Here is a 27,466-nt window from a genome sequence, read left to right on the forward strand (position 1 = left end):
CTGAGTACACCCACAATTTCTGAGCTCAGTTTCCCCTTCCCATCTTTGCTCACCAACATTTTGGGGCCCATCTGGCTCTGGTGCCTGGCCCAGGGGCTGCTGCCTGGTGGCACTGGGAGCATCTCAGCACTCAGCCCTGTCACTGGTGCACTCTTGTGTGTTTTCAGCAGCAGTTTAGATTGTCTCGCTGTGATAAGCTGCTCCAGCACTTGGAAGTTCTTATCTGTTTCTATTGCTTTCCTTATTTGTTTGTTTTCCTGGAAGAAGGAAAAGCTATTGCAGTTTCTCATTTTCTCACTGTGCTTAGTCACAGCTCCTTAAGGCCAGGCCATTTGTCACAAAAGCTGAAATATTGAGAAAATTCAAATTTCCTGTGTGGTCTCATATGGCAAAATCTTCCATTTTTAGATTGTAGCATATTGAAAATACTCTCTCTTATTAAGTGTTTGCCATGTTGTGTTCTGATCTCACCCTCCTACACTCACTCCATTCAGAAATTGATTTCTTCTGGTCCCAAGATCCCTTCCCCTCTTTGTGTCCCAGAAAAAGGGACAGGTGGAAGTGTGGGATGCAGCAGCACCTGGGAGTGAATCTGCAGGTGCTTGCTCTTGTTTGCCACGAGAGCTCAGGTTTGTGCACCTTGGACACAGGTCCAGGAGGGTCCTGCTGGCACTGTGACACTGTGACACTGTGACACTGTGACACTGTGACCAGGAGCTGTGCCTGCCTGGGCTGGGCTGGCTCCACATGGCCCCAGGTGCATCCCATGCTGGGAGGTGGGAGCTGCCCCACAGCAAAATCTGTATTTATCATATGTTATCTTTATCAATAATTATCTGTGTAAGTGACCCCCAGTATTTGGGGTAATTTTTTGGGTGAGAGGACAAGGACAGATCCATTCCGCTGATGTTTTGGGAATTGTCAGAGTGGGGTTTTGGCCATGGCTGGGTGCTGGAGGTAACCCAAGGTGAGGATGGTGCTGCCAGCAGGGCTGGGGCTGGTGCAGTGCCAGCCATGACCTGGCTGTGGCACACAGAGCCCTGGGCACTGGCCATGACCTGGCTGTGGCACACAGAGCCCTGGGCATTGGCCACATCCATCATGACCTGGCTGTGGCACACAGAGCCCCTGGGCACTGGCCTTGACCTGGCTGTGGCACACAGAGCCCTGGGCACTGACCATGCCCTGGCTGTGGCACACAGAGCCCCTGGGCACTGGCCACATCCATCATGACCTGGCTGTGGCACACAGAGCCCTGGGCACTGGCCATGACCTGGCTGTGGCACACAGAGCCCCTGGGCACTGACCATGACCTGGCTGTGGCACACAGAGCCCTGGGCACTGGCCACATCCATCATGACCTGGCTGTGGCACACAGAGCCCCTGGGCACTGGCCACATCCATCATGACCTGGCTGTGGCACACAGAGCCCTGGGCACTGACCATGCCCTGGCTGTGGCACACAGAGCCCCTGGGCACTGGCCATGACCTGGCTGTGGCACACAGAGCCCTGGGCACTGGCCACATCCATCATGACCTGGCTGTGGCACACAGAGCCCTGGGCACTGACCATGCCCTGGCTGTGGCACACAGAGCCCCTGGGCACTGGCCATGACCTGGCTGTGGCACACAGAGCCCTGGGCACTGGCCATGACCTGGCTGTGGCACACAGAGCCCTGGGCACTGGCCACATCCATCATGACCTGGCTGTGGCACACAGAGCCCCTGGGCACTGGCCTTGACCTGGCTGTGGCACACAGAGCCCTGGGCACTGGCCATGACCTGGCTGTGGCACACAGAGCCCTGGGCACTGGCCACATCCATCATGACCTGGCTGTGGCACACAGAGCCCTGGGCACTGGCCACATCCATCATGACCTGGCTGTGGCACACAGAGCCCTGGGCACTGGCCTTGACCTGGCTGTGGCACACAGAGCCCTGGGCACTGGCCACGTCCATCATGACCTGGCTGTGGTGTGTGAGTGCAGTTAAATTCATCACAGCCAGGAAGATGCTTCTGCTCAGGAAGGTGATGCAATGGGTGCCCTGGCAAATAAATGCTGGGGGAGGAAATGCAGAGCTATTTGCAATGGAAATTGGGTTTGATTCAGCTTCACAGCCCCTCCCCTCATGCTGTTAAAGAAGTTTGACTTTGAAGTGAAGCCCAAGGAGTTGTTATCTGCTCAGAGGCAGAACAAACATTTTTGCTGTTATCACCTCCTAGCCCAGTGCTGAGGGAAGCTGGCACTCAGATCCCAGCCCTGCCACTCTGGGACTGTGCTCTGCCAGGAGCCCAGAGCCCAGCACACCATGAAGGGAGGGTTTCTGTTCTGATGTTTTGGCTAAAGAGACAGAAATCCCAGTATTTCCTTTACTGTGTGTCCCTAGCTGAGCTAGAGCCCTTCCAGGGCTGGCTGAGGTGTCTGTGCCTTCAGCAGCAGCTTGGCTTAAAGACAGACCTAAGCCCTGGCTGCAGCCACTGCAGCTCCCCAGGGAGCAGGGCTGCTCTCCAGTCACTTGGTGCCTGCCCAGCAAGGAGCTTTGTGCAGGGCTTGGAACATCTCTGCTGGTGGATGTGCAGCCTTTTCCCTCTCAGATGGGGTGATGGTTTAAGTGGTTTCCTCTTCCCTCCAAAGTGAGTAAACTTCCAAACCACTAAGCTGGTGAGTATTGACTGACTCACCAATGGGATTAGCAGAGATCAAGCACATTATGTCTGGTTTTTGGACCTGGGCACAGCTTGCACTGGTGGGACAGTGCTGAGCTGCTGTGTGTGTGCTGGAGCTGGGCTGGTGGGGTGGGAGTGGGGTTAGGGAGAAGGGTTAATCCTCAGCCCCTGCCCTGTGTATGCCACAGAGCTCAGCAGAGGGGCCAAACCCACCTCTTGAGAGCCCCTGTTAAAGTTTAATTTTCTTGCAGGCTCTTATCAAGGACCAAAGTGCATCTGCAGAGTGTTGGTGCAGCTCACCTTTTCCTGCTCAATCACCCTTGGGAAGCTCAAGTTAGAAATCCCCCCTCTCCCCAGGCCTTATCAGGTTTTGGGGATTGGGTATGAGCAGAGCCTACGTGCTCTGTGGAGCACTCTGCAGGGCTGGCAGCTCCTGAGGATTAGTCCCAGTCCCAGTCCCAGTCCCAGCCCCTTCCCTGTGTATGCTCAGAGCAGCATTCCTGGTTCCTGTGCTGTTCCAGAGCAGTGCCAGACACACAGACAGGGTCACTGGGATGCCAGCCCCTGTGTGGGATCACAGCTCCCACCCCTGAGGCTGTACAAACACTCTGCCATGTCAGATCCATCCTCACCTTGCTGGTCCCAGTGACCAGAGCAGGTGTTTGGGGTCGGGCTCCTGGCATGGGGAGGGTCCAGGAGTGCTGCAGCATCACTGGGGGGTGTGGAGGAGGCTGGCCCTGGGGCAGGGCTGGTGCCAGTGTGTGCCCTGCTCCTGTGTGTGTGCAGCACTCAGGCCTGGCCTTTCCCTTCTCCTTACAGCAAATGAGCAGTGCCAGGGCTGTTTGCTGGCCTGACAGGGCAGCTCAGAGCTGCTGTGTGTGTGTGGCAGTGCTGGGGCAGGAGCAGCACCTGGGACTGCTGCACTGCTGGGGGGGACAGGGACCAGCACGGTGTCCCTGGCACCCTGTCTCACAGCAGGGTAGGGACAGGGGCTGGCACAGCCACCAGGGCAGGACACCTGGGGGATGGGATGCTTTGCACAGCTGAAGGTCCCTCTGTGAGCCTGCTGCTTGGGGTGGTGGGGAGACCTGGGGGGCTGGGATGTGTGGGGTTCCTGCTTCCCTGGGTCACCTTCCCTTTGTCACCTTCCCTGCTCACCTTCCTCAATCACCTGCCCTGGTCACCTTCCCTTGTCATCTTCCCTGCTCACCTTCTTTACCTCCCTGCCTTCCCTGCAGTGCACACCTGTGCTCAGCCAGTGCAGGTGAGCTGCTGGCTGGGGGCCAGAGCAGGAGTTTGTCCCCAGACCGCAGGGAGGGCGTGTGGGGATCCTCTCTGTGATCCTGCAGGATGGCCATGCCTTCTGTGCTCCTGCTATGGGGCTTGGCTGGCAGCAGCTTGTCCTCCTTGCCTGCTGCTGTTGTTAAAGTTCCTCTCTGCCCCTGTTGTTAAAATTCCTCTCTGCCCCTTTGCCCCCGTGTCTTGCAGGCCTGGAGTCATCACCATGCAGGCGCCGTCGGAGGAGGAGCGGCGGCTGTGGATGGAGGCCATGGACGGGCGGGAGCCGGTGAGCGGGGCTGGGACAGGGACAGGGCTGGGACAGGGACAGGGACAGGGCTGGGACAGGGACAGGGCTGGGACAGGGCTGGGACAGGGACAGGGACAGGGCTGGGACAGGGACAGGGACAGGGCTGGGGACAGGGGCTGGGACAGGGACAGGGCTGGGACAGGGACAGGGACAGGGCTGGGGACAGGGGCTGGGACAGGGACAGGGCTGGGACAGGGACAGGGACAGGGCTGGGGACAGGGGCTGGGACAGGGACAGGGCTGGGACAGGGACAGGGCTGGGACAGGGACAGGGACAGGGCTGGGACAGGGACAGGGCTGGGACAGGGCTGGGACAGGGACCGGGACAGACAGGGACAGGGCTGGGACAGGGACAGGGCTGGGGACAGGGCTGGGACAGGGGACAGGGACAGGGACAGGGACAGGGACAGGGCTGGGACAGGGACAGGGCTGGGACAGGGACGGGGCTGGGACAGGGCTGGGACAGGGACAGGGACAGGGACAGGGCTGGGACAGGGGCTGGGACAGGGACAGCAGGGCTGGGACAGGGCTGGGACAGGGACAGGGCTGGGACAGGGACAGAGCTGGGGACAGGGACAGCAGGGCTGGGACAGGGACAGGGCTGGGGACAGAGAGACAGAACAGAGCTGGGGACAGAGACAGAGCAGAACCTGGGACAGAGAAACCAGAGCAGAGCTTGGGACAGAGAGACAGGGCACAGCTTGGGACAGAGAAACAAAGCACAACTTGGCATAGAGAACCAGAGCACAGCTTGGGATAGAGAGACAGAGCAGAACTTGGGACAGAGAGACAGAGCAGAGCTTGGGACAGAGAACCAGAGCAGAGCTTGGGACAGAGAAAGCAGAGGAAGCGGGGCAGAGCTCTCAGGAGCCCGGGACAGGCTGCTCCCCCCCTGGGGCAGCTCCTGCCTCCTGCCAGGAGAATCCTTTAATCCCTTGGTTAAATATTTGAGGTAATACTGTATCTCCCGTGCTTGGATGGCTTGGAGGTGTGTGGAGAGGAGGAGGGAAGGCTTGGCCAGCACAAACATGCTGCTCTGCCGTGCTGAAAGGAAAACATGGCAGAAAGAGCAGAGTGGAAGAAAAGAGGCTGCAGAGTTCCAGGGTTTGTGGAGCCCTTGGACCCGTGCCTGGGTCTGCTAGAGAGCTGCAGGTTTCGTGTGAGCAGAGCAGAGTGGCCCCTGTTCCCCCTGTTTGCTGCTGCTGTGCCAAAGGCTCCCTCACCCCTGGAAGGGATTCTGGAGGTCTGCAGGAAGCTCTGTGTTAGTTTTTATTTTGGAATGAGTTTGCAAGCCCTGCTGCCAGCGTGGGGAGCTCTGGCTGGTTCTGAGCAGGTCCCTGGGGTGCTGGGCACAGTGGGGTGACTGTCCCACAGCACTGCTGGGCCATCTGTGCCCTCTGTGCCTGCTGCTCGTGGCCAGCAGCCTTTTGGGCTATGGAAAGAGGCCGTGTGGGGACCCACAGCTGTGTGTGGCAGCCTGGGTGGCTTTGGAGGGGGTGTCTGCAGCTGGCTCTGGCACTCAGAGCTCCATGTCCCAGCACAGCACACTCTGCTCCTGGATTGAGCATGGGAAGGTTCCTGTTGTCAGGAGGAAGGCTGGTTGAGGGCAGGTGAGGCATGGGGAGCACGTTCTGGGTTGGTCAAGCCTTGCTCTTGGAGTGTGCAGCAGGTTGGAGATGGGAGGCTGGTGTGGGAGGTGCTGCCCTGCATTTCAGGGAAGGGATTGAGGGTGGATTGCAGCCAGGCCCCAGCCTGGATGGGAGCTCCATCAGGTAATTCAGGTAGGACAGGAGCTCAGGAGGGCTGTGCTCAGGCTCTGCTCAGAGCAGGTGCTCAGGGTGTTCCCAGTGGGAGCAGACAGGGGAGGAGAGGGCACAGCCTGGCTCCAGCCCACTGCTCCCCTGGCCCCAGCATGAACCTCTCTCCTTTCAGTTCCCACCTGCCCAGGGAGGCTGTGGTTGCCCCATCCCTGTCCAGACCCAGGACAGGGATCCTGTGGGACAGGGCTTGGGGGAGCCTGGTTCAGTGGAAGTGTCAAGGCAAGGGGTGGGACTGGATGAGATAAGGGCCCTTCCAGTTTAAACCATTCCATGATTTTCTGGTTCTGTGACAGCCTCTGTCCCTTTTTCTGTTCACCCTGTTTGGGTGACCCCTGCTCCTCCTCCCCTGGGGCAGCCACAGTGGCACAGCCCTCTCCAGCTCCAGGTTCCAGCTGTCTTCATCCCTCCTAAAGGAACCCCTGCCTGGATTCTGGTGGTCCCAGGAACAAAACCTGCCTTGCTGCCCCTCATCTGAGTGTTGTGCTCCTGCAGCCTGCTGCCCTGCCTCCCTGTGACACAGCTGGCAGGGGTGGCAGGCTGGGCTGCAGGAATGCTCACCCAGCTGTGCTGAGCTGCTGATGTTACCAGGCTGCAGAGCTGCAGACACAGATTTTGGGTTTGCACAAAGAGCTGGGCATGCCAAGGCTTCTGTGGAGCAGCCAGGACAGGAGTGCCTGGATGATCCTGTTCAGTCTGGCTGTCAGAGCTCCTCCAGAGCTCACAGGTGCTGCCTGTGCTCTGCTGCTCTCCCTGCCCTGCCCATCAGCTGAGGTTGAGCAGGCTTGTGGCTGTGCATTAGTGCAATTCCTGGTGGCTCTTGGTTGCCAGTGGCTCCCACTGCCCTCCAGGTGTGGAGTGGGAGCAATGGGAACCCAGCCTGCTTGGAAATGGATCCAGGAGACACTTGGCTGCTGAAGGTGGTGTGTGTTGACACAGGAGGCAGCTCCTTGTCCTCAGTTCTCCTCCTCCATCCATCAAAGGTGCAGCTGTGGGCTGTTCTGTTTGGCTTCTTATCTTGCAGCACCAGGGTGCAGCCTGTTATCTCCCTGTTACCTATTCCACAGGGATTTCCTTGAGCAAGAGATGAGCATTTCACCTTTGGACTCCTAGAAATACCCATCCAGTGCTTTGAGTGTATTTCTGTAACCCAAGAACCCTACTGGAAAGAATGTGTGGTTTTCCTCTGATTTGGCAGTGGAGCTTGGGGTGGAAATTCAGCCTGTGGAGAGATCAGCGTGGACTGGAGTTTGTTTCTTAATTATAATGAACAAAGTAAACCCAAATGTCAAATTACATCTTAGTGAGATTTAAACATAGAATGTGGCTGCATTAGCCAAGACATTTGTCACAATTTGAGAAGGTTTAGGCTGTGTCTCACAGTCAGAGCAGCCTCCAGACAGCTCTCATCACACTCTTAACTCTTACCACTTGTTACTCATTTGGGTAAAGCCCCCGTGTTGACTTTGGGTTTTCTTCCATGTTGCAGAGGCTGGAAACAGGAGAAACTGCTAACTCTGTGAAAGAGCAGTGGTGGTTGGTTTTGTTAACACACTCAGGATCAGTTTCTTGTGGATTTTCTCCTCTGCTGATGCAGTTTGCAAATGTGTTTGGTGGAGGCCAGAACAAGTCTGAAACTTCCTTGGATGCTGAGTCAGGAATAAAAGCTGTGCTGGCTGATGGTGGCTGTGCTGGGTTTAGGAGAGGCACAAATTAGGCTGAGTCTTGTGGCAAAGAACAAGGTAAGCATTTAGGTAAGGGTGTGGTGAGTGAGTGTGGAGGTGGAAAAGGAGGCTCAGGGGGATCTTGTGGTTCTGCACAACTCCCTGACAGGAGGGGACAGCCAGGGAGGGGCTCTGCTCCAGGGACAGGGGCAGGAGAGGGAATGGCCTGGAGCTGTGCCAGGGGAGCTCAGGGTGGAACCACCAGGAATTTCCCCATGGAAAGTGGGGTCAGGGATTGGAAGTGCCCAGGGAGGGTTGAGTCCCCATCCCTGGAGTGCCCAAGGAATTCCTGGAGGTGGCACTGAGTGTTCTGGGCTGGGGACAGGGTGAGGATCAGGCACAGCTGGGACTGGATGTGCTGGGAGGGCTTTTCCCACCCCAGCAATGCTGGATCTGGTGCCAGCCCAGAGCTGGGGGTGCCCCGAGGCTGCTCCCCACTAGATGGCAGCTGAGACTGGGCACAGCACCCCTGGGTGAGCAAACACAGCACCCCTGGGTGAGCAGAGCACCCCTGGGCAAACACAGCACCACTGGGTGAGCATAACACAGCACCACTGGGTGAGCAAACACAGCACCCCTGGGCACACACATCACCCCTGGATGGGCACACACATCACCCCTGGGTGGGCAAACACAGCACCCCTGGATGGGCACACACAGCACCCCTGGGTGGGCAAACACAGCACCCCTGGATGGGCAAACACAGCACCCCTGGGTGAGCAAACACAGCACCCCTGGGTGAGCAAATACAGCACCCCTGGGTGAGCAGAGCGCCCCTGGGCAAACACAGCACCCCTGGCTGTCCCTCCCTGCCCCAGCTCTGGGCAGGATGTGACCCCTGAGCTCTTGGTGCTCTCACACTGGGGACAGTGCTCCCCTCCCAGCTGTGTCCCCAAGCTCAGCACAGCCCCAAGCCAGAGCTGCTTCCCTCTGCTGTTCCTCTGTGACCTCCACACAGGCTGGGTGCTGTGGCCCTCTGGCCATGGGTGGGATGTGCCCTGGAGCCCTGTGCCAGCTGTGCAGAACATCTGTCAGTGCCCCTGGAGCTGCCTCAGCCCCACTGGCACCGGGGCTGTGTGGCAGTGACAGAGCCCAGCCCCACATTCCTGCCCAGCTCACCTCCCACCTCCTCCTTGGGGATTGCTTCTGGGAATTCTTTCTGAAATTGTTTTTCATTTCCCTTGTCTAATTATACAAAATGGTGAGAGATTTATTTCCCAGTGGAAGCGTTGTCGTTTGAACTCGCTCCAGCGCTCTCAGCCTCGGCATTCCTGTGATTTTGGCTCATTCAGAAAATAAATCCACTTGAAGGACTTCAGCCCCAGCGTGGCTGTGGGGACATGGACAGGCACCCCCTGCTCCTTATCCCATCCCTTTATCCTGTACTGGGACTCACTGGGGCTACACAGGCACCCACTGCTCCTTTTCCCATCCCTTTATCCTGTACTGGGACTCCCTGCTCCTTTTCCCATCCCTTATCCTGTACTGGGACTCCCTGCTCCTTATCCCATCCCTTTATCCTGTACTGGGACCCACTGCTCCTTATCCCATCCCTTATCCTGTACTGGGACTCACTGGGGCTGCACAGGCACCCACTGCTCCTGATCCCATCCCTTTATCCTGCACAGGCACTCACTGCTCCTTTTCCCAACCCTTATCCTGCACAGGCACCCACTGCTCCTTTTCCCATCCCTTATCCTGCACAGGCACCCACTGCTCCTTATCCCATCCCTTATCCTGCACAGGCACCCACTGCTCCTTATCCCAACCCTTTATCCTGCACAGGCACCCACTGCTCCTTTTCCCATCCCTTATCCTGCACAGGCACCCACTGCTCCTTTTCCCAACCCTTATCCTGCACAGGCACCCACTGCTCCTGATCCCATCCCTTTATCCTGCCCTGGCACTCAGACCTGCAGTGCCACTGAGCCCATTCCCTCTCAGGGATGGCAGGTGCTGTCACCCAGAGCCCTGTGGGTTTTCAGTGGCCTGAGCTGTGTCCAGGGGCTGTGGGTGATCACTGTGTTTGTTCCCTGCTCTGCCCCTCTCCAGTGCCTTCCCTCAGCCTTCTTCATGCTGGGCTTTGATTGTGCTCTCAGTCCCACAGACGTGTTTTTGTCAGCTTTCTGGAAAAGATGTTTTTCTGTCTTGCAGGTTTTCATGGCCTTCATCCTGCCTGGGTTTGTTTGCTTATAGCAGATTTTTTTTTGTTGTTCTCTATGACCTGAGTCATTCCTGTTGCTGCTTCTCCGTCTCCCTGTCTCTCTCTTTACTGAACAGAACATTTTTTTCCCCACTCTGCCCACTCTTAATGTCTAAGTTTCTATTGTTTGCTGCTTCTCTTTGCCTCTAATCTGTTCCCCAGCCCAGACAACCCAGACCTTTCCCTGAACTGGAGCTCAGGGTTGGTGCCAGCTGCCAGTGCAGGGGGCAGGGTGATGGTGACTCCCACACTGGCCCAGGGGAGCCCCTCTGGGCTTTTTTTGCATCCCACAGCTCAATATTATTGCCCCAAAACATTCTTTTGGGGGCAGGGTGGGAGCAGAGGGTCCTCAGAGTGTGTTCCACCTCATGTTCTGTGTTAGTTCTGCATCACGTGCTCTTGCTGCTGCTCCCTCCTGCTTGGTAACCCTTTAAGCCTGTAATAGCAGTAACTTTACATGGGGTTTGTAAGCTTTTATTTTGCTTTTAAAGCACTTAAGCCAGTGAGGTCTTAAGCTTTGACTCCAGGCTTTCATTCCTGGTTCCAGCAGCTGCTGCTTTGGTGGCTCACCCAGCTGGAGTCACTGTGGCTGCCGGGGTTTGTCCTCTGCTTAAGAAGCTGTTTCAGAGACAAGCATTGCAGATGATTTTTAAAAGAGAAAAGATCCCTCTGGATTGCTTTTACCCAGCTGAAAGTGCTGTCCCACCCAGTTCTGGCAAGTGTGTGAGCTGTTGTTGCAGCTGTGTGTTGGTGTCAGGAGCAGAGCAGTGGCTCTGTGCTGTGAATACCTGCTGGTCTCTGTCATGCATTCCTTGCTCTGCCTGGGGGCTCTGGAGCTTTGGCTGCTCCCAGGGCCCCAGCTGGGTTTTGCTGTCCCTTTGGGAGGTGCTGGCTCTGGTGGCAGCCCCTTGTCTCCTGTCCCTGCTGGTGCCCAGGCCGTGGCACAGCACACGTGCCCTGCCCTGCTGCAGGTGTGCTGCTGGGTTTGGGTTCAGGTGAGCTGCTCTGTGGGTGCCTGGGGAATGGTGGTGATGGAACCTGGATTGCAGCACAGATGTGGAACAGGATGGAGCAGCTGCTTGCAGCAACTTGTTTGTGATCCTGGCCCGGAGAGGTGAAGCAGCCCCAGGGGAGGGTGCAGGGTGCTGGCATCCAGGGATTTCATGTCGTGCTCTGGTGGGAACTGGCTGTCCCCCCTTCAGCCTCAGCTGGAGGGACAGAGCAGAGAGAGCATTCTCACTTTCCTTTCCTCTCTTTATCACCTCTGCTTCGAGTTATTTGATCAGGCAGTTCAACAAACACGTAGAAATTCAGGGAATAGCTCTGTGTCGGGAGAACTAATTTCCCTGCCAATTTAAATAGACTATTAGAGTATTGTTTCCTACTTTAAATTAAAAATTAAAGTAAATGGTTCATGCTACAATGACTAGCAAAGCCAGCCTCTTCCATTATTCCCTCCTCTGTTGGGCTTTGCATTTGATTTTAAGCAGTGATTTACTGTCCTGCTGCAGCCCCACCACCATCCCTCACCCAGGGCTTTCCCTCTCCCACCTGCAGCCCCAGAAAAAGGATTTTGGACTCTGTTGTTTTGATAATTTTATTTCTGTATTCTGGCTGGGCTCAGGAGCAGGAATGGGCTCAGGGCTGGGTTCAGGGCTCAGGGCTGGGCTTAGGGCTGGGCTCAGGGCTGGGCTGGGCTCAGGGCTGGGTTCTGGGCTCAGGGCTGGGTTCAGGGCTCAGAGCTGGGCTTAGGGCTGGGCTCTGGGCTCAGGGCTGGGCTTAGGGCTGGGCTCAGGGCTGGGCTGGGCTCAGGGCTGGGTTCAGGGCTGGGCTTAGGGCTGGGCTCTGGGCTCAGGGCTGGGTTCAGGGCTGGGCTCAGGAGCAGGAATGGGCTCAGGGCTGGGCTGGGCTCAGGGCTGGGTTCAGGGCTGGGTTCAGGGCTCAGGGCTGGGTTCAGGGCTGGGCTCAGGGCTGGGCTGGGCTCAGGGCTGGGCTCAGGAGCAGGAATGGGCTCAGGGCTGGGCTCAGGCCATGGCAGGGTGCAGGTGGCTGTGTCCCACACTGTCTCTGCTGGTAGAAGTGGGGTGGGGAGTGCTGCCAGCCCTGGGTGGGCACAGGCAGAGCTGAGGTTTTCCCAGGGAGGTTTTGAATTGTGGAATTTCAGATCCTGTTCTGCAGAGGGATGAACTGCTGCAGTTCTGGAGAGGGACAGCAGGAGCTTTAAATCCCCATTGAACTCCCAGGAAAGAACCTTGTGCCACCTGCCAGGACTGACCCAAGGACCCTGTGCAGCCACCTAGGTCCCTCTGGAGAGGAGGGATGGGCTGTGTCCCCTCTGTGCTGCTGTCCCCAGAGCCCAGGCTGTGCTCTGTGTCCCCAGGGTGCAATGGGGGCTGAGGTGGTCCCACCCCAGGGCTGTCCCAGCCTTTGGAGCTGACCCAGCAGGGTCAGAGCTCCCTGCCAGAGCAGGACACCAGGCACAGCTGTGTTACACTTATTTTAAAAATACAGATGACACTGCCACTTCCAGTGAGGCTGTTTGGATGTGCTGGGAGCCCGTGTGGGGCAGCACAGGGGACAGGAAGGGAGTGTGTGCTGCCCAGGAGGATCTGCAAGCTGCTGCTCAAGCATCCTAGAAAACTTGAGGGAAGCTTGGAGCAGTGCAAGTTTTCCCTTTTAATCATTTATCTGAGTGATCCCAACATGTCTGCCTCCCTGGGCTCGCTTGCAAACGCTGCTCTGGGAATCTTAGGGCGCTCCAGTTATTCCAAAAATGTATTTTGCTGGAGCAGTTGACCTTTAGCTGTGTTATTCTGAGGCTGCCATGGATGTGCTGCCCTGGCTCCCACACAGCCCCAGCGTGGCTGCTGCTCCATTCCCTGCTCACACTGAGCCAGGGCCAGATGACAGTTTGACCCAGGTAATTTTTTTGCCTTGTTCTGACCCAGGTGATTGTTTCCTTGGGTGACAAACACAGTTATATAACTGAGCTGAGCTCAGCAGCCCAGCTGGCTGGCAGGGAGCCCAGCTGGCCTCGGCTCCAGAGGCCCTTGGGAATGCCTGCACTTGTAATAAAATGTGGGCTTGTTTTTAATTACAACCATCCTTTAGCTCAGCTCCCACAGACAGAAGAGCAAGACCCATGGAGAGGATTCCAGCCCCCCAGATGCTTGATTTTTGATAGATTTTTTTCCTTTTCTGTCCTTTAATCAGGCCCAGGGTATAAGTTTGAAGCTGAAATTTGTGTTGTGAGGAAAAAGCAGGAGAGAGAAAGGGGGACACGGGGTGGGAGATGAGTCTGACTGTGATGAACAGTGAGGAAGGAAGGATGGATTGATGGATTGATGGATTGATGGATGGAGGGATGGAGGGATGGATGATGGATGGATGGATGGATGGAGCTGCCAGGGTCCCTGGCCACCCTCTCCCAAGTGAACAGCTTCATCTGCATGACATAAACCAGCATTTCCCAAGGTTTCTGCTGCCCTGCCAAGCTCTCCCCTTGGAAGCAAGGCCTGATTTTCCCTCCCCTCCTGCTGCAGAGGTTTGCAGGGCTGTGGCTGGGAGGGCTCATCCTCCTCTCTCTATCCTTCTGGCTCTCAGAGCAAGGAAGGTTATTTCCAGCCACAACCCAGTGTAGTCTAGCTCTGAAAATCCTGCTTGTAGTATGAAAAGCTGGCTCTCAGACAGAGACAGAACAGGGTTGATAAGGCAGAGCCAGAAACAAGGGCTGATTTCATCAGGGTTGCCAGGTATCCTGCTTTTAGCAGGAAATGGGCTTTTTGTACATGAGCTTTGCTGGGCTGCTGCTCCAGGGCTGTGTCCCAGTGCTGGGCTCAGGGGGGTCCTGCTGTGACATTTCTCTTCTCTCTTCTCTTCTCTTCTCTTCTCTTCTCTTCTCTTCTCTTCTCTTCTCTTCTCTTCTCTTCTCTTCTCTTCTCTTCTCTTCTCTTCTCTTCTCTTCTCTTCTCTTCTCTTCTCTTCTCTTCTCTTCTCTTCTCTTCTCTTCTCTTCTCTTCTCTTCTCTTCTCTTCTCTTCTCTTCTCTTCTCTTCTCTTCTCTTCTCTCTTTTTCTCTCCTTCTCTTCCCCCTGTGCCCATGGGGAGCCCTGGGGACACCATCAGGCACCCCAGGTGTGCAGGTGAGGAAGGCACCAAGGGGAAGGAGCTGTTCCTGCTGCTGCAGCAGGGATGTGCAGGGCTGTCTGTCTGTCTGTCTGTCTGTCAGGGTGCTGGGGGTGCTGCAGGCACCCAGCAGCAGCTGAGTCAGTCAGAGTGGCTGGGCTCCAGCTGGAGCTCTGCTCTCCAGCCCATCTGCCCTTATAAAAGGGTTGCAAAACACTCCTGAGGAATGTCTGTGCTCCTCCTGCCCGTGGCTCCCCAGCATGGAAGCCACTTGGGCTACCAGTTCTGAGGGAATATCATATCTATTTATACCCCTTGGGCTTGTGCATCTTTTGAGCTGCAAGTTGAAAGGCTCCTTCCTGGCTGTTTTGAGGATTTCTGAATATGAATCACAAGGAAATTGCATAACACTGCAGCATTTCCTCCCATTGCTCTGGCCCTTGCAAACACCACGCTCCCCCAGGGAGACCAGGGAATTCTGGCAGCACTGGCCCATCCTGAGAGTCCAAATGGAAAATCTGGCTTGGAGGGAATGGCCCAGCAGCAGTGAAAGGAGAGTGAGGTGGAATCTTCCACGCCAGGGCATGGAGCTGAAATCCTCCTTTGATGGAGATCCCCCTCTCTGCAAACCAAGCTGCTCCTTAAATCCCTCCTTGCTCTGAGCACTGGGCAATCCTTTCTCTAGATTTCAGCCATTAAACAGAATTCCATGCCAGTGTTGGAATCTGAAGGATTTTGGGAGCTGTGCTTACACTGTGCAGCCTCCAAGGGATGCAGCTGAGGTTGGGCCATTTTGGATTTTAAACTTGAAATGAAAGTGAAGGAGACTTGAAATGAAGCACGTGCCCTAGGAAATCATAGCCTTGTCTTGTGGAGGTTAATGAGAACCATGGGCAACATGGACAACCCTGAAATGGGGAAATAAAAATGAAATTACTCAGCATCATCTCTTTGTAGTTCCCCTTACAACCCCCAGTTACTTCCTTTTCCTTTTCTCTTCCCCCCAGTCCAGTGTCATCCTCACTCACCCATTTGCTCTTTGCACATCTGGTGTGGTTTGTTTGGGCCCAGACTGGAAAACTGATGGGTTGAATTCCTCCTGATTTCTCTGTGCACAGGCAGAAAGTGCATCAGATGATGAATAGTGGCTGTAGGAGTATTTCAGGCTCTGGGTGATGCCTGTAGGGTGTTTCAGGCTCTCAGTGCTGGCTGTAGGGTGTTTCAGGCTCTGGGTGGTGGCTGTAGGGTGTTTCAGGCTCTGGGTGATGCCTGTAGGGTATTTTAGGCTCTGGGTGGTGGCTGTAGGGTGTTTTAGGCTCTCAGTGGTCCCTGTAGGGTGTTTTAGGCTCTCAGTGCTGGCTGTAGGAGTATTTCAGGCTCTGGGTGATGCCTGTAGGGTGTTTTAGGCTCTCAGTGGTGGCCATCAGTGCTTGCAGAGCTGTTTCAGGTTCCAGATGGTGGCTCTTGGTGGCTCTGGGGTATTTCAGGCTCTAGTGGTGCCTTTCAGAGCATTTCTGATCAGGAGAATCCCCAGCTGATGTTTGCATGATGCACAGCTCCAGTGTTGGGGTGTGTGGTTATGGCAGGACTGAATTTTGGGGTGCAGCTCCTGCACTGCTGCTTCTGCCCAGCCTGTGCTCCTTGAGGAACTGGGCACAGGGGTCCAGGAGCAGTTCTGGGGGCTGTGAGTGACCCCCAGCTCATCCCAGGCTGCAGGGAGCTGCCTCCTGGGCTGTGTGTTCCTCACCACACCCTCCAACATCTCAGAGCTCTTAATCATCCCTATAAAACCATTTCCTCTGCAAAACATAGCATGTGTTTGGTGAAATGTCTCACCAAAGGAAATAACTGGCTCTTTGATGAATTATCTTAAATATCAAGTTCATAATTGAGCATAGTGCAAGTGTCAAAGTAGTCATGAGTTGTAACTGCTCTCATAAAGTTTATCCTTCTGGATTACTTACAGATGCACCTTGGAATTTTTCAATAATAGCTTGTAAGGGCCTCCTTCAAGCTTCCAGGCAGCAATTATCCTGCAGGAATGAAGCAGCAGTAGTTTCTGCTAAAACAAATTCTACAATCTGGTTTTGTTCAGGATATTTGACCATCTACAGTAGGAGTTTAGAAAACTAAATACAAGATATCAAGGTCTGTAAGTTTTGTACTATCTTAATATTTTTTTCTGTACACATCACTTCTGAAACTGCCTGCTAAGGATATTTTGGCTCTGGAAATACAATCAAATGGGAATAATTAGTGAGAGGGAGATGTCAAAGCATCACAGTGCTGCAGGGCAGGGATTTGTCTCCACGTTAGTCACAGTCCCAATTCTGGGAGTTTTATAACCCAGCCTGTTCCCACACGTGTCCATGGGCCACAGGCCCTGCAGCTCCCAGCAGTGCTGCTGGTTCCCACCCTCTGGCACTGACTAACACTGGCAAGGGAAAGAAGCTTTTTCTTTCACCAGAAACTCTCTGGGTTTAGGGCTGTTTTCTCCAAAGTGTGCTAACAACAGGAAAAACAGTGTGTGGGCATAAAAACACACTCATTTCATGGTGTTTTATTGTCTGGGCTGCTGTGTGTGTCTGCAGAGCTCCTGCCCTGTGCTGGCCTCAGCTGTGGTGGTGCTGTCACCCTGTGAGTGTCACCCTGTGAGTGTCACCCTGTGAGTGTCACTGAGTGTCTGTGGTGGTTCTGTCACCCTGTGAGTGTCACCCTGAGTGTCTGTGGTGGTGCTGTCACCCTGTGAGTGTCACCCTGTGAGTGTCACCCTGAGTGTCTGTGGTGGTTCTGTCACCCTGTGAGTGTCACCCTGTGTCACCCTGTGAGTGTCACCCTGTGTCACCCTGTGAGTGTCACTGAGTGTTTGTGGTGGTGCTGTCACCCTGTGAGTGTCACCCTGTGAGTGTCACTGAGTGTCTGTGGTGGTGCTGTCACCCTGTGAGTGTCACCCTGTGAGTGTCACCCTGAGTGTCTGTGGTGGTGCTGTCACCCTGTGAGTGTCACCCTGTGAGTGTCACCCTGAGTGTCTGTGGTGGTTCTGTCACCCTGTGAGTGTCACTGAGTGTCTGTGGTGGTGCTGTCACCCTGTGAGTGTCACCCTGTGAGTGTCACTGAGTGTCTGTGGTGGTGCTGTCACCCTGTGAGTGTCACCCTGTGAGTGTCACCCTGTGAGTGTCATTGAGTGTCTGTGGTGGTGCTGTCACCCTGTGAGTGTCACCCTGTGAGTGTCACTGAGTGACTGTGGTGGTGCTGTCACCCTGTGAGTGTCACCCTGTGAGTGTCACCCTGAGTGTCTGTGGTGGTGCTGTCACCCTGTGAGTGTCACCCTGTGAGTGTCACTGAGTGTCTGTGGTGGTGCTGTCACCCTGTGAGTGTCACCCTGTGAGTGTCACTGAGTGTCTGTGGTGGTGCTGTCACCCTGTGAGTGTCACTGAGTGTCTGTGGTGGTGCTGTCACCCTGTGAGTGTCACCCTGTGAGTGTCACTGAGTGTCTGTGGTGGTGCTGTCACCCTGTGAGTGTCACCCTGTGTCACCCTGTGAGTGTCACCCTGTGAGTGTCACTGAGTGTCTGTGGTGGTTCTGTCACCCTGTGAGTGTCACCCTGAGTGTCTGTGGTGGTGCTGTCACCCTGTGAGTGTCACCCTGTGAGTGTCACCCTGTGAGTGTCACTGAGTGTCTGTGGTGGTGCTGTCACCCTGTGAGTGTCACCCTGTGAGTGTCATTGAGTGTCTGTGGTGGTGCTGTCACCCTGTGAGTGTCACCCTGTGAGTGTCACTGAGTGACTGTGGTGGTGCTGTCACCCTGTGAGTGTCATTGAGTGTCTGTGGTGGTGCTGTCACCCTGTGAGTGTCACCCTGTGAGTGTCACTGAGTGTCTGTGGTGGTGCTGTCACCCTGTGGAAATCTCCCTTGCTGCCTGAGCTGCTTTTGCTGCTGAATCATCCCCTCTGGCCAGATGTGCAGGTGGATTTTCTCCTGCAGACCATCCCCTCTGCTGCTCTGTGTTACACAGCCAGGAGTGCTGGAGGGGGGATTCTCCTGGAGGGGGGATCAGTCCCCCCCAAGCCATTTGGAGCTGCTCCCCTGGGTCTGTGCTGGGCTGGGGGAGCAGAGTGGCTGTGCTGGGCTGGCCCCAGGGAAGGAATGTGTTTTGTGCCCTGCTGCTGCCATGCTCTGTGGCTCAGCCTGCCTGGGCTGCTCTGGGTGCTGCCTGAGCCCTGCTCTGCTCTGGGGACATCCCAGGCAGCTTCACCCCTGGGCTGCAGCTGTGGGGGACACCCAGAGCCCCCAGGCTGCCTGTGGGGCAGGGTGGGACCCTGAGCAGAGCCCTCTGCAGCCTGTGCTGCTGTTGCTCCCAGGGTTGCTATCAACATGGCCTTTGGGAGCCTGCCTTGCCCTGGCTATTTTGGGAGGCAGCATGTGATGCAGGCAGCTCCCCCTGCCAGGGGCTCCCAGCAGCTTCTCCAGCCTCCTGTGCTGCTCCCTGGGCACTCTGAACCCTCCTGGCCACATCCAGGGTGCTGCTGGAGCCCTGGGGTGTGTCTGTGCTCCTGGTGGGACTCAGCACTGAAGGATTATTTGGAACCATTTCACTCTGTTGGGCTGGAGAAATACAACCTGTCTGAGGGCTGATCTTCTTACATGCTGTTGGTATTATCCTGGGCTTTTAAAGAGCCTTCACATCAGTATTAAAACCTTCTGCCAGTGTTTTCCCTTTTCATTGTACTCACTGGAATGTCACTTTAATCTCCAGGCTGTGGTGGGGATTGGGGTGGGAGGAGGAGCATCAATAATTGAAGGCTGGAGGTTTGGGATGGAGGATGGAATCCTGCTGGTGGCTGTGCTGTGAGCAGTGCTGGATGCACTCAGTGCCTCATCCTGCTGCACTTCTTGTCCTCTCCCAGTCAATGACATTTCTTTTCCTCTGCTGCTCTTTTCTGGCTCCTGTGCTCAGGCTGGACCTATGGGGTGGTACCTGCTCCCTGCCAGGGGTTCCTGTAATGCCCCAGAGGGAATTTCCTGCTCTGCTCTGGGTTTATACCCTCTATGTGTCTTTCAGGAGGAGTCATACAATCATGGTTTGGGTTTTAAAGGTCATCTAGTCCAACCTCACCTTCATTTTGTTTAGAAACCTCTAATTTCTGTTTTTACCTGGCCCACCCCATTTTCATTTTCAGAGCTGTCCTGGTGGGTATTTTAGCATGACCCCAGAGCTTTAGTGTGCAGAAGGTGCTGGTGCTGTTTGGGGCCCTGGCAGACCCTGTGGTGACACCAGCTGTGCCAGCAGTCCCAGCCCAGGCCCTTCATAAGATTTTCTTTTTGTGTTTTGCAGGTGTACAACTCCAACAAGGACAGCCAGAGTGAAGGCAGTGAGTATTTCCTCTGCAGCCTGACCCAGAGGGGGCTGAGCTGTGGGAGGGGGCAGCAGGTGACACTGGGAGGGGGACAGGGCTCAGTGTGGGGAGGGGGACAGCTGAGTGTGGCACCCAGCAGGGAGCAGGGGCAGAAAGCTGCAGTTCCCTGCACCCCTCAGTGTCCCCTCCTGCCCACACCATGTCCCTGTCCCTGCAGGGCTCTGGTGGCCTTGGGAGCTGCTCCTGGGACAGCAGAGGCTCAGGTGACAGCCAGCTCTTCCCTCTGAGCCACAATGAGCAGGGCCAGTGTGTCTTTGCAAAGGGGAATTGGAGCAGGAATGTAGGAGTGAGGAGGTCCTGCCTCATCAAGGTTGTCAACAAGAGCCCTCACAAATAAAAAAGCTCTTTTCATTGCACTTCAGGCAATCAAAGCCTTGGGTCAAGAAAGCACTTGTTTTTCTTCCTGGAGGAGCAGTTGCACCTGGTCCTGCCTCTTGTGTCCTGTGTTTTAAAACCCTTAATTGAGCCATTTCCCAGCAGGTTAGATTTGCCATAATTGCAAAGCTGCAGCCCCAGTCCCTTCCCTCAAAGCCTCCAGTCAGGCCTGGGCTGATGTTCAGTGCTTGCTTCACTTTGCTGCTGCCTCAGACACGACATTTCCATCTGGAGCCCAGGCATTTTTGTCTCAATAATTGGTGTAATTTGCAGCTAATGTTCCTCACACCCATGTGAGCAGCCTCTCCCCCCCTGCTCTGTGGTTTCCCTGAGATCCCTCTGCCATCCCTGCACACCATCCTCTCCCTGACCCAGGTGTGCAGAGCTCAGGGCTGTGCTCACACAGCTGTCCCTGGGCTGGGGGCTCTGCCAGAGCAGCTCCCCAGGGCCAGGAGGGGTTTTTGGGGTGCAGGGCCCAGCGTGGCTCAGCTCTGTGCTGTCCCTGCCCCTGCCAGCTCTGCACCTGCTCCTTGGCTCTGCACAACATGCTGGTGCTGTAAGGAAAATTAATCCACAACACCACAGGTTTATGTCCAAAAAGGAGGCAGAGGATCCTTTTGGCTGTATTTGAATGAAGGGAGAGGCCCTGGGATCTCTCAGATTTTTGGAGGACACAGCCTCCTTTTATCCCAATTTCCCTCTCTCTTTCCCCATTGCTGAGGCACTTGAGAGGCACAGACTGCCCAAACCCTGATACCTGAGGTTCCCCTCTAATGAACAACCCTTCCTTTTTATTTTTAATTCTTACAGAATTCATAGTTTTTCCCCATTGCTTCTTTCATCTTCCAATATCCCATTTCATTTACTAGCAAACCCACAGTTTGTTTGTGAAGACAAATCTTTTCCCATTCATCAATCAGTGGAATCCATCCCATTGTTTCTTTTATCTCCCAGTGCTGGTTTTATCTACCAGCAGATCTACAGCTTGTTTTTGAAGACAAATGCAACATTCCTCTTAATGGTCTCTCTTAAAAATTGGAATGATCCTCCTTGTGAGCTGCTCCTGTGGTTCTGGGGCAGCTTGGGACCCTGGCTGGGGGTGGTTCTGAACCCTCTGCAGAGCTCTGGCTGCTTCAGCCTCATTAAATCCCTGCTTTAGAGCTCTGCTGCCTCCCCAGCCACTCCAAATGGATGCAGCAGCTGGTGGCTGCCAGCAGCCTTGGTGCAGGATCTTCCTGTAGGGCCTGGAGTCAGTCAGGTGATGGAGGGTCCAGATCTGCCTTTGGTGATGGAGGGGATGCAGATCTGCCTTTGGTGATGGAGGGGGTTCAGATCTGCCTTTGGTGATGGAGGGCCCAGATCTGCCTTTGGTGATGGGGGATGCAGATCTGCCTTTGGTGATGGGGGATGCAGATCTGCCTTTGGTGATGGAGGGTGCAGATCTGCCTTTGGTGATGGAGGGTCCAGATCTGCCTTTGGTGATGGAGGGTGCAGATCTGCCTTTGGTGATGGAGGGTCCAGATCTGCCTTTGGTGATGGGGGATGCAGATGTGCCTTTGGTGATGGAGGGGGTGCAGATCTGCCTTTGGTGATGGAGGGTCCAGCCTGGCCTTGGACATTTCCAGAGATCCAGGGGCAGCCACAGCTGCTCTGGGCACCCTGCCCACCCTCACTGTAAAAAACTTCTGTTTCTCTCTGACCCTCAATCCTCCTTTCCGAATCCTGGCATCTCAGAACCCTGAATACTCATTTCTGGTAAGACTTGTAAGCTCATTCTCTGGACTCTGCTTCATGATCCACCCCCTCTGTGCTTCTCATTTCCAAAATGCCTTTGTGAGATTCACCCAGAGATGGTTCCATGGCACAGGAGGGGAGGCAGAGGAGCTGCTGTGCCCTTGCCCTGCCCTGGCTCACAGCTGGAGCCAGGCAGGCTGGCAGGGCTGATTCAGCCCTGATGCTCTGATATCTCACTTCAGCGTAAAGGGGAGGAATTAATGGATTAAATAGAAATAATCTGCCAGGCAAAAATAGAAGGGGATGAGATCAATTCACTAGTACTTGGGATGAGGTGGTGCTTGAAGGTCAGGTGAGCGTGGGGTGTGTGGGCAGAGCTGCTGTGCAGGTGCTCTGGGTCACCTGTGCAGGTGCTGTGGCTCACCTGTGCAGATGTACAGGTGCTGTGGCTCACCTGTGCAGGTGCTGTGGGTCACCTGTGCAGATGTGCAGGTGCTGTGGCTCACCTGTGCAGATGCTCTGGGTCACCTGTGCAGATGTGCAGGTGCTGTGGCTCACCTGTGCAGATGTGCAGGTGCTGTGGCTCACCTGTGCAGGTGCTCTGGGTCACCTGTGCAGATGTGCAGGTGCTCTGGGTCACCTGTGCAGGTGCTCTGGGTCACCTGAGCTCTGTGCAGTGTTTCAGGGGTGCAGGGCAGCCTGGGCACTGCTGGAGGAAGGGCCTGTGCCACTGTGCTGGCCTGGAGCTCACCCCCTGCCCTGAGGAAGGAGAGGCTGTTCCACTTGTCCTCAGGCAGGAAGGGACAGGTCAGATTGGAAATTGGGGGAATTTCTCCTCTGAAAGGGCTGTCCAGCCTGCCCAGGGCAGGGGGTCCCCATCCCCTGTGCATGTGGCTCTTGGGGACAGGGGTGGCCTTGGCAGTGCTGGGGGATGGTCAGGCTTGGTGACTTTTCAAACCCAGATGATTCCATGGATCTGTGATCTGGACAGCAGGAGATCCAGATCTGCCTTTGCTCTGCACCATTGCTGAGCCAAATCATTTGGTAAATGACTGAGATAAGAGCAGATGCTCTGAGAGAGGGGACATCAAGCTTTTACATTGCTCATTAAAAGTTAAATTTAAGGGTGGATAAAGGCACTTTGGATGTTTAATCAGATATTATTTCTGGATATAACTACTGCAAATAAATCCCCGACCTTTCCTGATCCAGAGCTTGACAGTGAGTGGAAGAGCTTATTCCTGTGCTTAGGGGGATTATGCCAGGTCACTTCATGCAGAGGCACTGCTGGGCTTCCTCCTGCTGCTGGGATCCCAGCCCTGCCTGCCTGCAGGGGTAGGTGATCATGGCATCATGGCATGGGTTGGGCTGGAAAGGACCTTAAAGATGATCCAGTCCCACCCTGTGCTGTGGGCAGGGACATCTTCACTATCCCAGCTTGCTCCAAGCCCTGTCCAACCTGCCCTTGGGGGCCCAAATGTGCAAGGGGCTAAAGGAAAACTGCTGTTTGTGGGTGGCAGAGAGCCTGAAGCAGTGATCCCAGCTGTGAGCACCACAGGGACACCCACAGCTGTCCCCAGTGCCAAGCCAAGGCTGAACTGGGTTTGCTGGAGCAGGAGATTCCCCCCAGTGTGGTTTTGAGCTTCTCAGGTCCCTGTGTTGATCAGCTGTGCCCTGCAGGTGGGTTTGTGCTGCATGCTCACTGGGAGCCTGGGGGTGCCCAGCAAATCCCTGCAGCTCCTGCATCATCCTGTGGCAGGGCAGCTGCAGCTCCTGTGCCTGTGCTGGCCCAGCACTCACTGCCTGCCCAGAGAAACTGAATGGAGCTGTTTTCCTTGTGCCACTCACAGACAAAGGCACCCAGCACAGGGCTCAGGCAGGGATTAGGAGGGGCTGCTCAGTGAGTGTGAGCTGGCAGCTGCCCAGGCTGGTGCAGGGGCAGCGTGAGCAGGGAGGGAGAGCTGCACGTGCCAGGCTGAGGGCACTGCCAGCCCTGGCACGCTCCTCCCTGCACACAGCCAGCTCTGTCTGTCCCTCCCTGCCATTCTCCAGCCTCTGAGCCTGACATGCCCTTGCCCACCCTTCTCTGAGGGGCTCCTGCCCCCCTGGAAGGTTTTCCAAACCCATCTGATTTTCCATAGCAAATAGCTGGTGCTGGGCACTGGTGGAAAGCTCTCTGTGGGGTGAATTCTTCCAGCAGGTGTTTGGGTGCCTGTATTAGTGATTCCTTGAACTCAGAAGTGAAAACCTGCATTGGCACAAGTGAATTGAGTTGTGCATCCCATTAATTCATGTTTTAGCTCTCACTCTTGGGCAGAGGCAAGGCAACTCACGTGCCATTTTCAAGGATTTGTTGTGTCAAAATGTATGATTTCATTTCTTTCCAAGCAGCCCACTGTCAACTTTCCAGACAAATTTGGGTTATCTCACCTTGATCCTAAATGAATTTTGTCCATCTGCTGGGTGGATCTGGCAGAGCCCAGGGCAGGGCCTGGTTCAGAGGGATGGTGGAATGATGTGTCTGTGTTTGCCCTGCCACAAACTGCTGCACTTGTGTTTCTGTGCCCTCATTTGTTCCCTCCTGCAGTGGGCAGTGCCTTGCTGGGCTGGCAGGGGCTCAGCAGCAGCTCTGCCAGCTGTTCACCTCTGCTCTCTGCCCTCCCTGCAGCTGCCCAGCTGGACAGCATCGGCTTCAGCATCATCAAGAAATGCATCCACGCTGTGGAAACAAGAGGTAGGGCAGCTCTGGGGCAGCTGCTGGCAGGGGAGCTGTTGCTTTCCTGCCCTTTCCATGCACAGAGTGATTCATCAGCCCTGGGGCCCACAGCAGATGAGCCCATAACGTGCTCAGGCCATGCTGGGCAGCCTTTGCCCAAGGCTGGGCCAGCAGGGACTCACAAACTGAGTTAGGAAATATCACCCTGGGTGTGCAAGAGGGGGGACAGGATCCAAAGAGAGGGGGTCACTTGAGCCTCCTTCCTGCAGGAATGCTGCCAGGCATGTCCTCTCATGTGGGATTCCATCCCCAAAACCTCTTGTGGATCTGCTTCTGTACGGGTGGGGTTGTCCCAGCCCCAAGGGGTGGGATGCAAAAGGCTCAGAGCTCAACCTGAAGAACTTGACTCAGTAAAATTGCCACAAATTGTCCTGGTTAAGTGCAGATCCTGCACTTCCTGCCATGGCTGTGGGACAGAAGAAAAGTGTCCTTAGATCCTTGTTCCTGAGCTAACTGGGGGTAACACTTCTAATGAAATAGAACAGGGTATGTGAAAACCTTGATCTCAACCCCAAACTCTACCCTTTGTATTTGATTGGTGAGAAGGCTTCATTGGGTTTTTGAGAAGGTAAAGAAGTGGAAGAAATCTCAGCAGCTCTTGTGACCTTCTGCTAATCAATTCCTTGTTTTTCCCAGGTATCAATGAGCAGGGGCTCTACAGGATCGTGGGGGTGAACTCCAGAGTCCAGAAGCTGCTGAGCATATTAATGGGTGAGTATCTGGGATTTTGTTGAAGGCAGGCAGGCTGTGCTGCTTTCAAGCCTTGCCAAGCAGGAGCAGAGGCTCTTGTCAGGGTCCCTGGTGGTGGTGGCTGTGCCCTTAGGTGCTGGTCTGAAGGGAGGACTCAGGGCCTGGCTCCAGCAGCTGCTGTTGCAGCCACTGGTGTCCTGCTCACACATGCTCTGAGCTCTGGCAGCCTTCCCAAATGCAAACCAAAATCTTCAAAGAAATAGCTGAGAGCTTTGGCTTTTCATCTCCTACCTGCCCCCTTGTTCCCAGCACCCTTTGAAATGATTTTCTCCTGGATGTTGCTTGCTGCCTGTGGCTGTTCTTGCTTTCCCCACAGACTTTCTCGTGCCTGTTTATCTCAGGCTTTTCCAGAGTTTCCCTCGTGGCTGGGGCAGTGGGTCCTGCAGCTCTGGATGCTCCACAGAGACAAGCTGGGTCTTGGCACAGCTGAGGTTTGCTCTGGCTGTGTGGACAGAGCCATTTCAGCCCTCACAGGCAGCATTTCCATCCACAGCTGCAGCCCTGGGCCTGTCTGTCTGTCTGTCCAGACATGCCTGAGGCACAGCAGTGGAAGGGAGAGCAGAGCTGGGCAGCTGCCCTTGGCCAGTCCTGCCTGGTGCTGCTCAGACTTGGCAAAACCAGGGATGAAATAGCTGTAGGAATAGGGAAACAAATGCTTACTAATTTGTTAGTGCCCCATGGAATGTGTTTGTTACTCCTTGGGGGAAATGTGTGGCATTTCTGCTCATCTTCTTCTTTCCCTTCACTTACTGCTTTTCCTCTGCTACATGACTTCCTTCTCCTTGTCCTCACAAAACTCCTGCTTATTTCTTCTTGCAGAAAGTTTTCCTCTGTTGTGTTTCAACATCTTTTCCTTCTCCTTTTGCTTCTTTTCCCACCATTAATGTGTTCAGTGAGCCCATGGTGGCTGTTACAGCTGTCAGTGTTTACCTGTGGAAAATAGAAGATGCAGGTGATGGGAGCAGAAGGGCACAGCCCCAAGTGCTGTGGCATTTGCAAAGTTCAGTGCAGTCACGAGAGCTGTGGCTGGGGCTGTCATTGGAGAAGTTTGGCTCGGGCTGGGGCCATGTGAAGGTCCCAGGCTGTGGGACAGCTCTGCTGCTGGCACACACAGTGGGCACGGGGAGAGCAAGGACCCTGCTGAGCAAAGCAGGCTGGCCTGGAGCCCTGGCAGGTCCTGGCAGCTCCTCTGGTGATGCTGAGCATGGATGGGCCCATTCTGCTGTCACAAAGTGCCAGTGCTGGTGTCACTCCCAGGGCTGTGACAGATGGCCAAACCTGCCCGGGTGAAGAGCTCTGCAGGGCTGGGAGGATCCAGTTTTGGACACCATCCAGCATCCATTATCTCCTCAGCCACTGCAGGCACTCAGCTGCTCCCTGTGTCTCATCAGGAGGTGATGAATTGCTGCTGCTCTCCCTTTGTCCCGGCGTGTCCTCCTGGGCTGTTGGTGCTGGAAGTCTGTGCAGGAGCTCAGGGCTGCAACTGGGACCCTTTTGGGAATCCCCCATGCTGCTGATTGTTGGGATGCTTTGCAAACCACGATTCCTCCAAACTGTGGGGGATTAAATCTTGATCAGCACCGGGGTTTGGGCTGTGTGAAGTCAGTGTCACACGGGAACGTGTCCCTTGTCAAAGCCCATCTGTTCTGCTGCCCTCGGGGCTCCTGCAGGGAGCAGCCAAACTGCTTCCACTGTCAGGTTTCCTTATATTTAGAAATGAATGTGGGCAGTGTCAGTGCCTCACATTCAGTTTAAATGGCAGGAAGATCGAGTTTCCTGCCTGGTGTGAGTGGCAGTGCAGGGAAGGCTGTGGCACCAGGTGCCTGCAGGCTCAGGGCAGCCCCAGCCCCTGCTGGGGTATCAGGGCACATCCTCTTGGGGCTGGGCTGGAGCACTGGGGGTGCTCCCAGGGCAGATCATCCCCCCAGCATTCATGTGCCATCCAAATGAGGGCAAAACCCAGCAAATAACCAAACCTGGGTCAGGGGGAGCTCCCATGGGAGGGTTGATCAGGTCTGAGCTCTGCACAGGGTGAGTCCAGCAGCTGAGCTGCTCCTGCTCCTTTCCCCACCAGGGCTGGCAGTGGGGGCTCCTTCCAGTGAGCCCCTCACTCTGGATGTGTCACCTGGGGCTGCCTTGCAAACCCCTCCATGATAATCCCACTGGGCTGAGGGGGTGCTTGCCAGGTTGTTCCCCTCACCCTGGAGATTTTTGTCAGAGGTGTCAGGCCAGGGTTTGGCAGCAGGAACCCTCCCCAGGCTCAGAGCTCTCCATGTCTGTGGGTGTCCCTGC

At 55.3% G+C, this 27,466-nt stretch overlaps 1 protein-coding gene across 3 annotated transcripts in view; it reads left to right on the forward strand.

Moving 5' to 3' along the window:
• Positions 1-27,466, forward strand: part of ARHGAP26 (Rho GTPase activating protein 26) — a 107,071-nt gene that overhangs the window by 36,269 nt on the left and 43,336 nt on the right. For all 3 annotated transcript variants that reach the window (XM_079319722.1, XM_079319723.1, XM_079319721.1), the window contains exons 11-14: positions 4,157-4,235; positions 19,458-19,494; positions 24,317-24,382; positions 25,061-25,135. In XM_079319722.1, the coding sequence (XP_079175848.1) occupies positions 4,157-4,235; positions 19,458-19,494; positions 24,317-24,382; positions 25,061-25,135 (257 nt within the window). The remainder of the gene's footprint in view (positions 1-4,156; positions 4,236-19,457; positions 19,495-24,316; positions 24,383-25,060; positions 25,136-27,466) is intronic.

The sequence above is a fragment of the Erithacus rubecula genome, assembly GCF_903797595.1.
Source record: "Erithacus rubecula genome assembly, chromosome: 16".
Lineage (NCBI taxonomy): Eukaryota > Metazoa > Chordata > Aves > Passeriformes > Muscicapidae > Erithacus > Erithacus rubecula.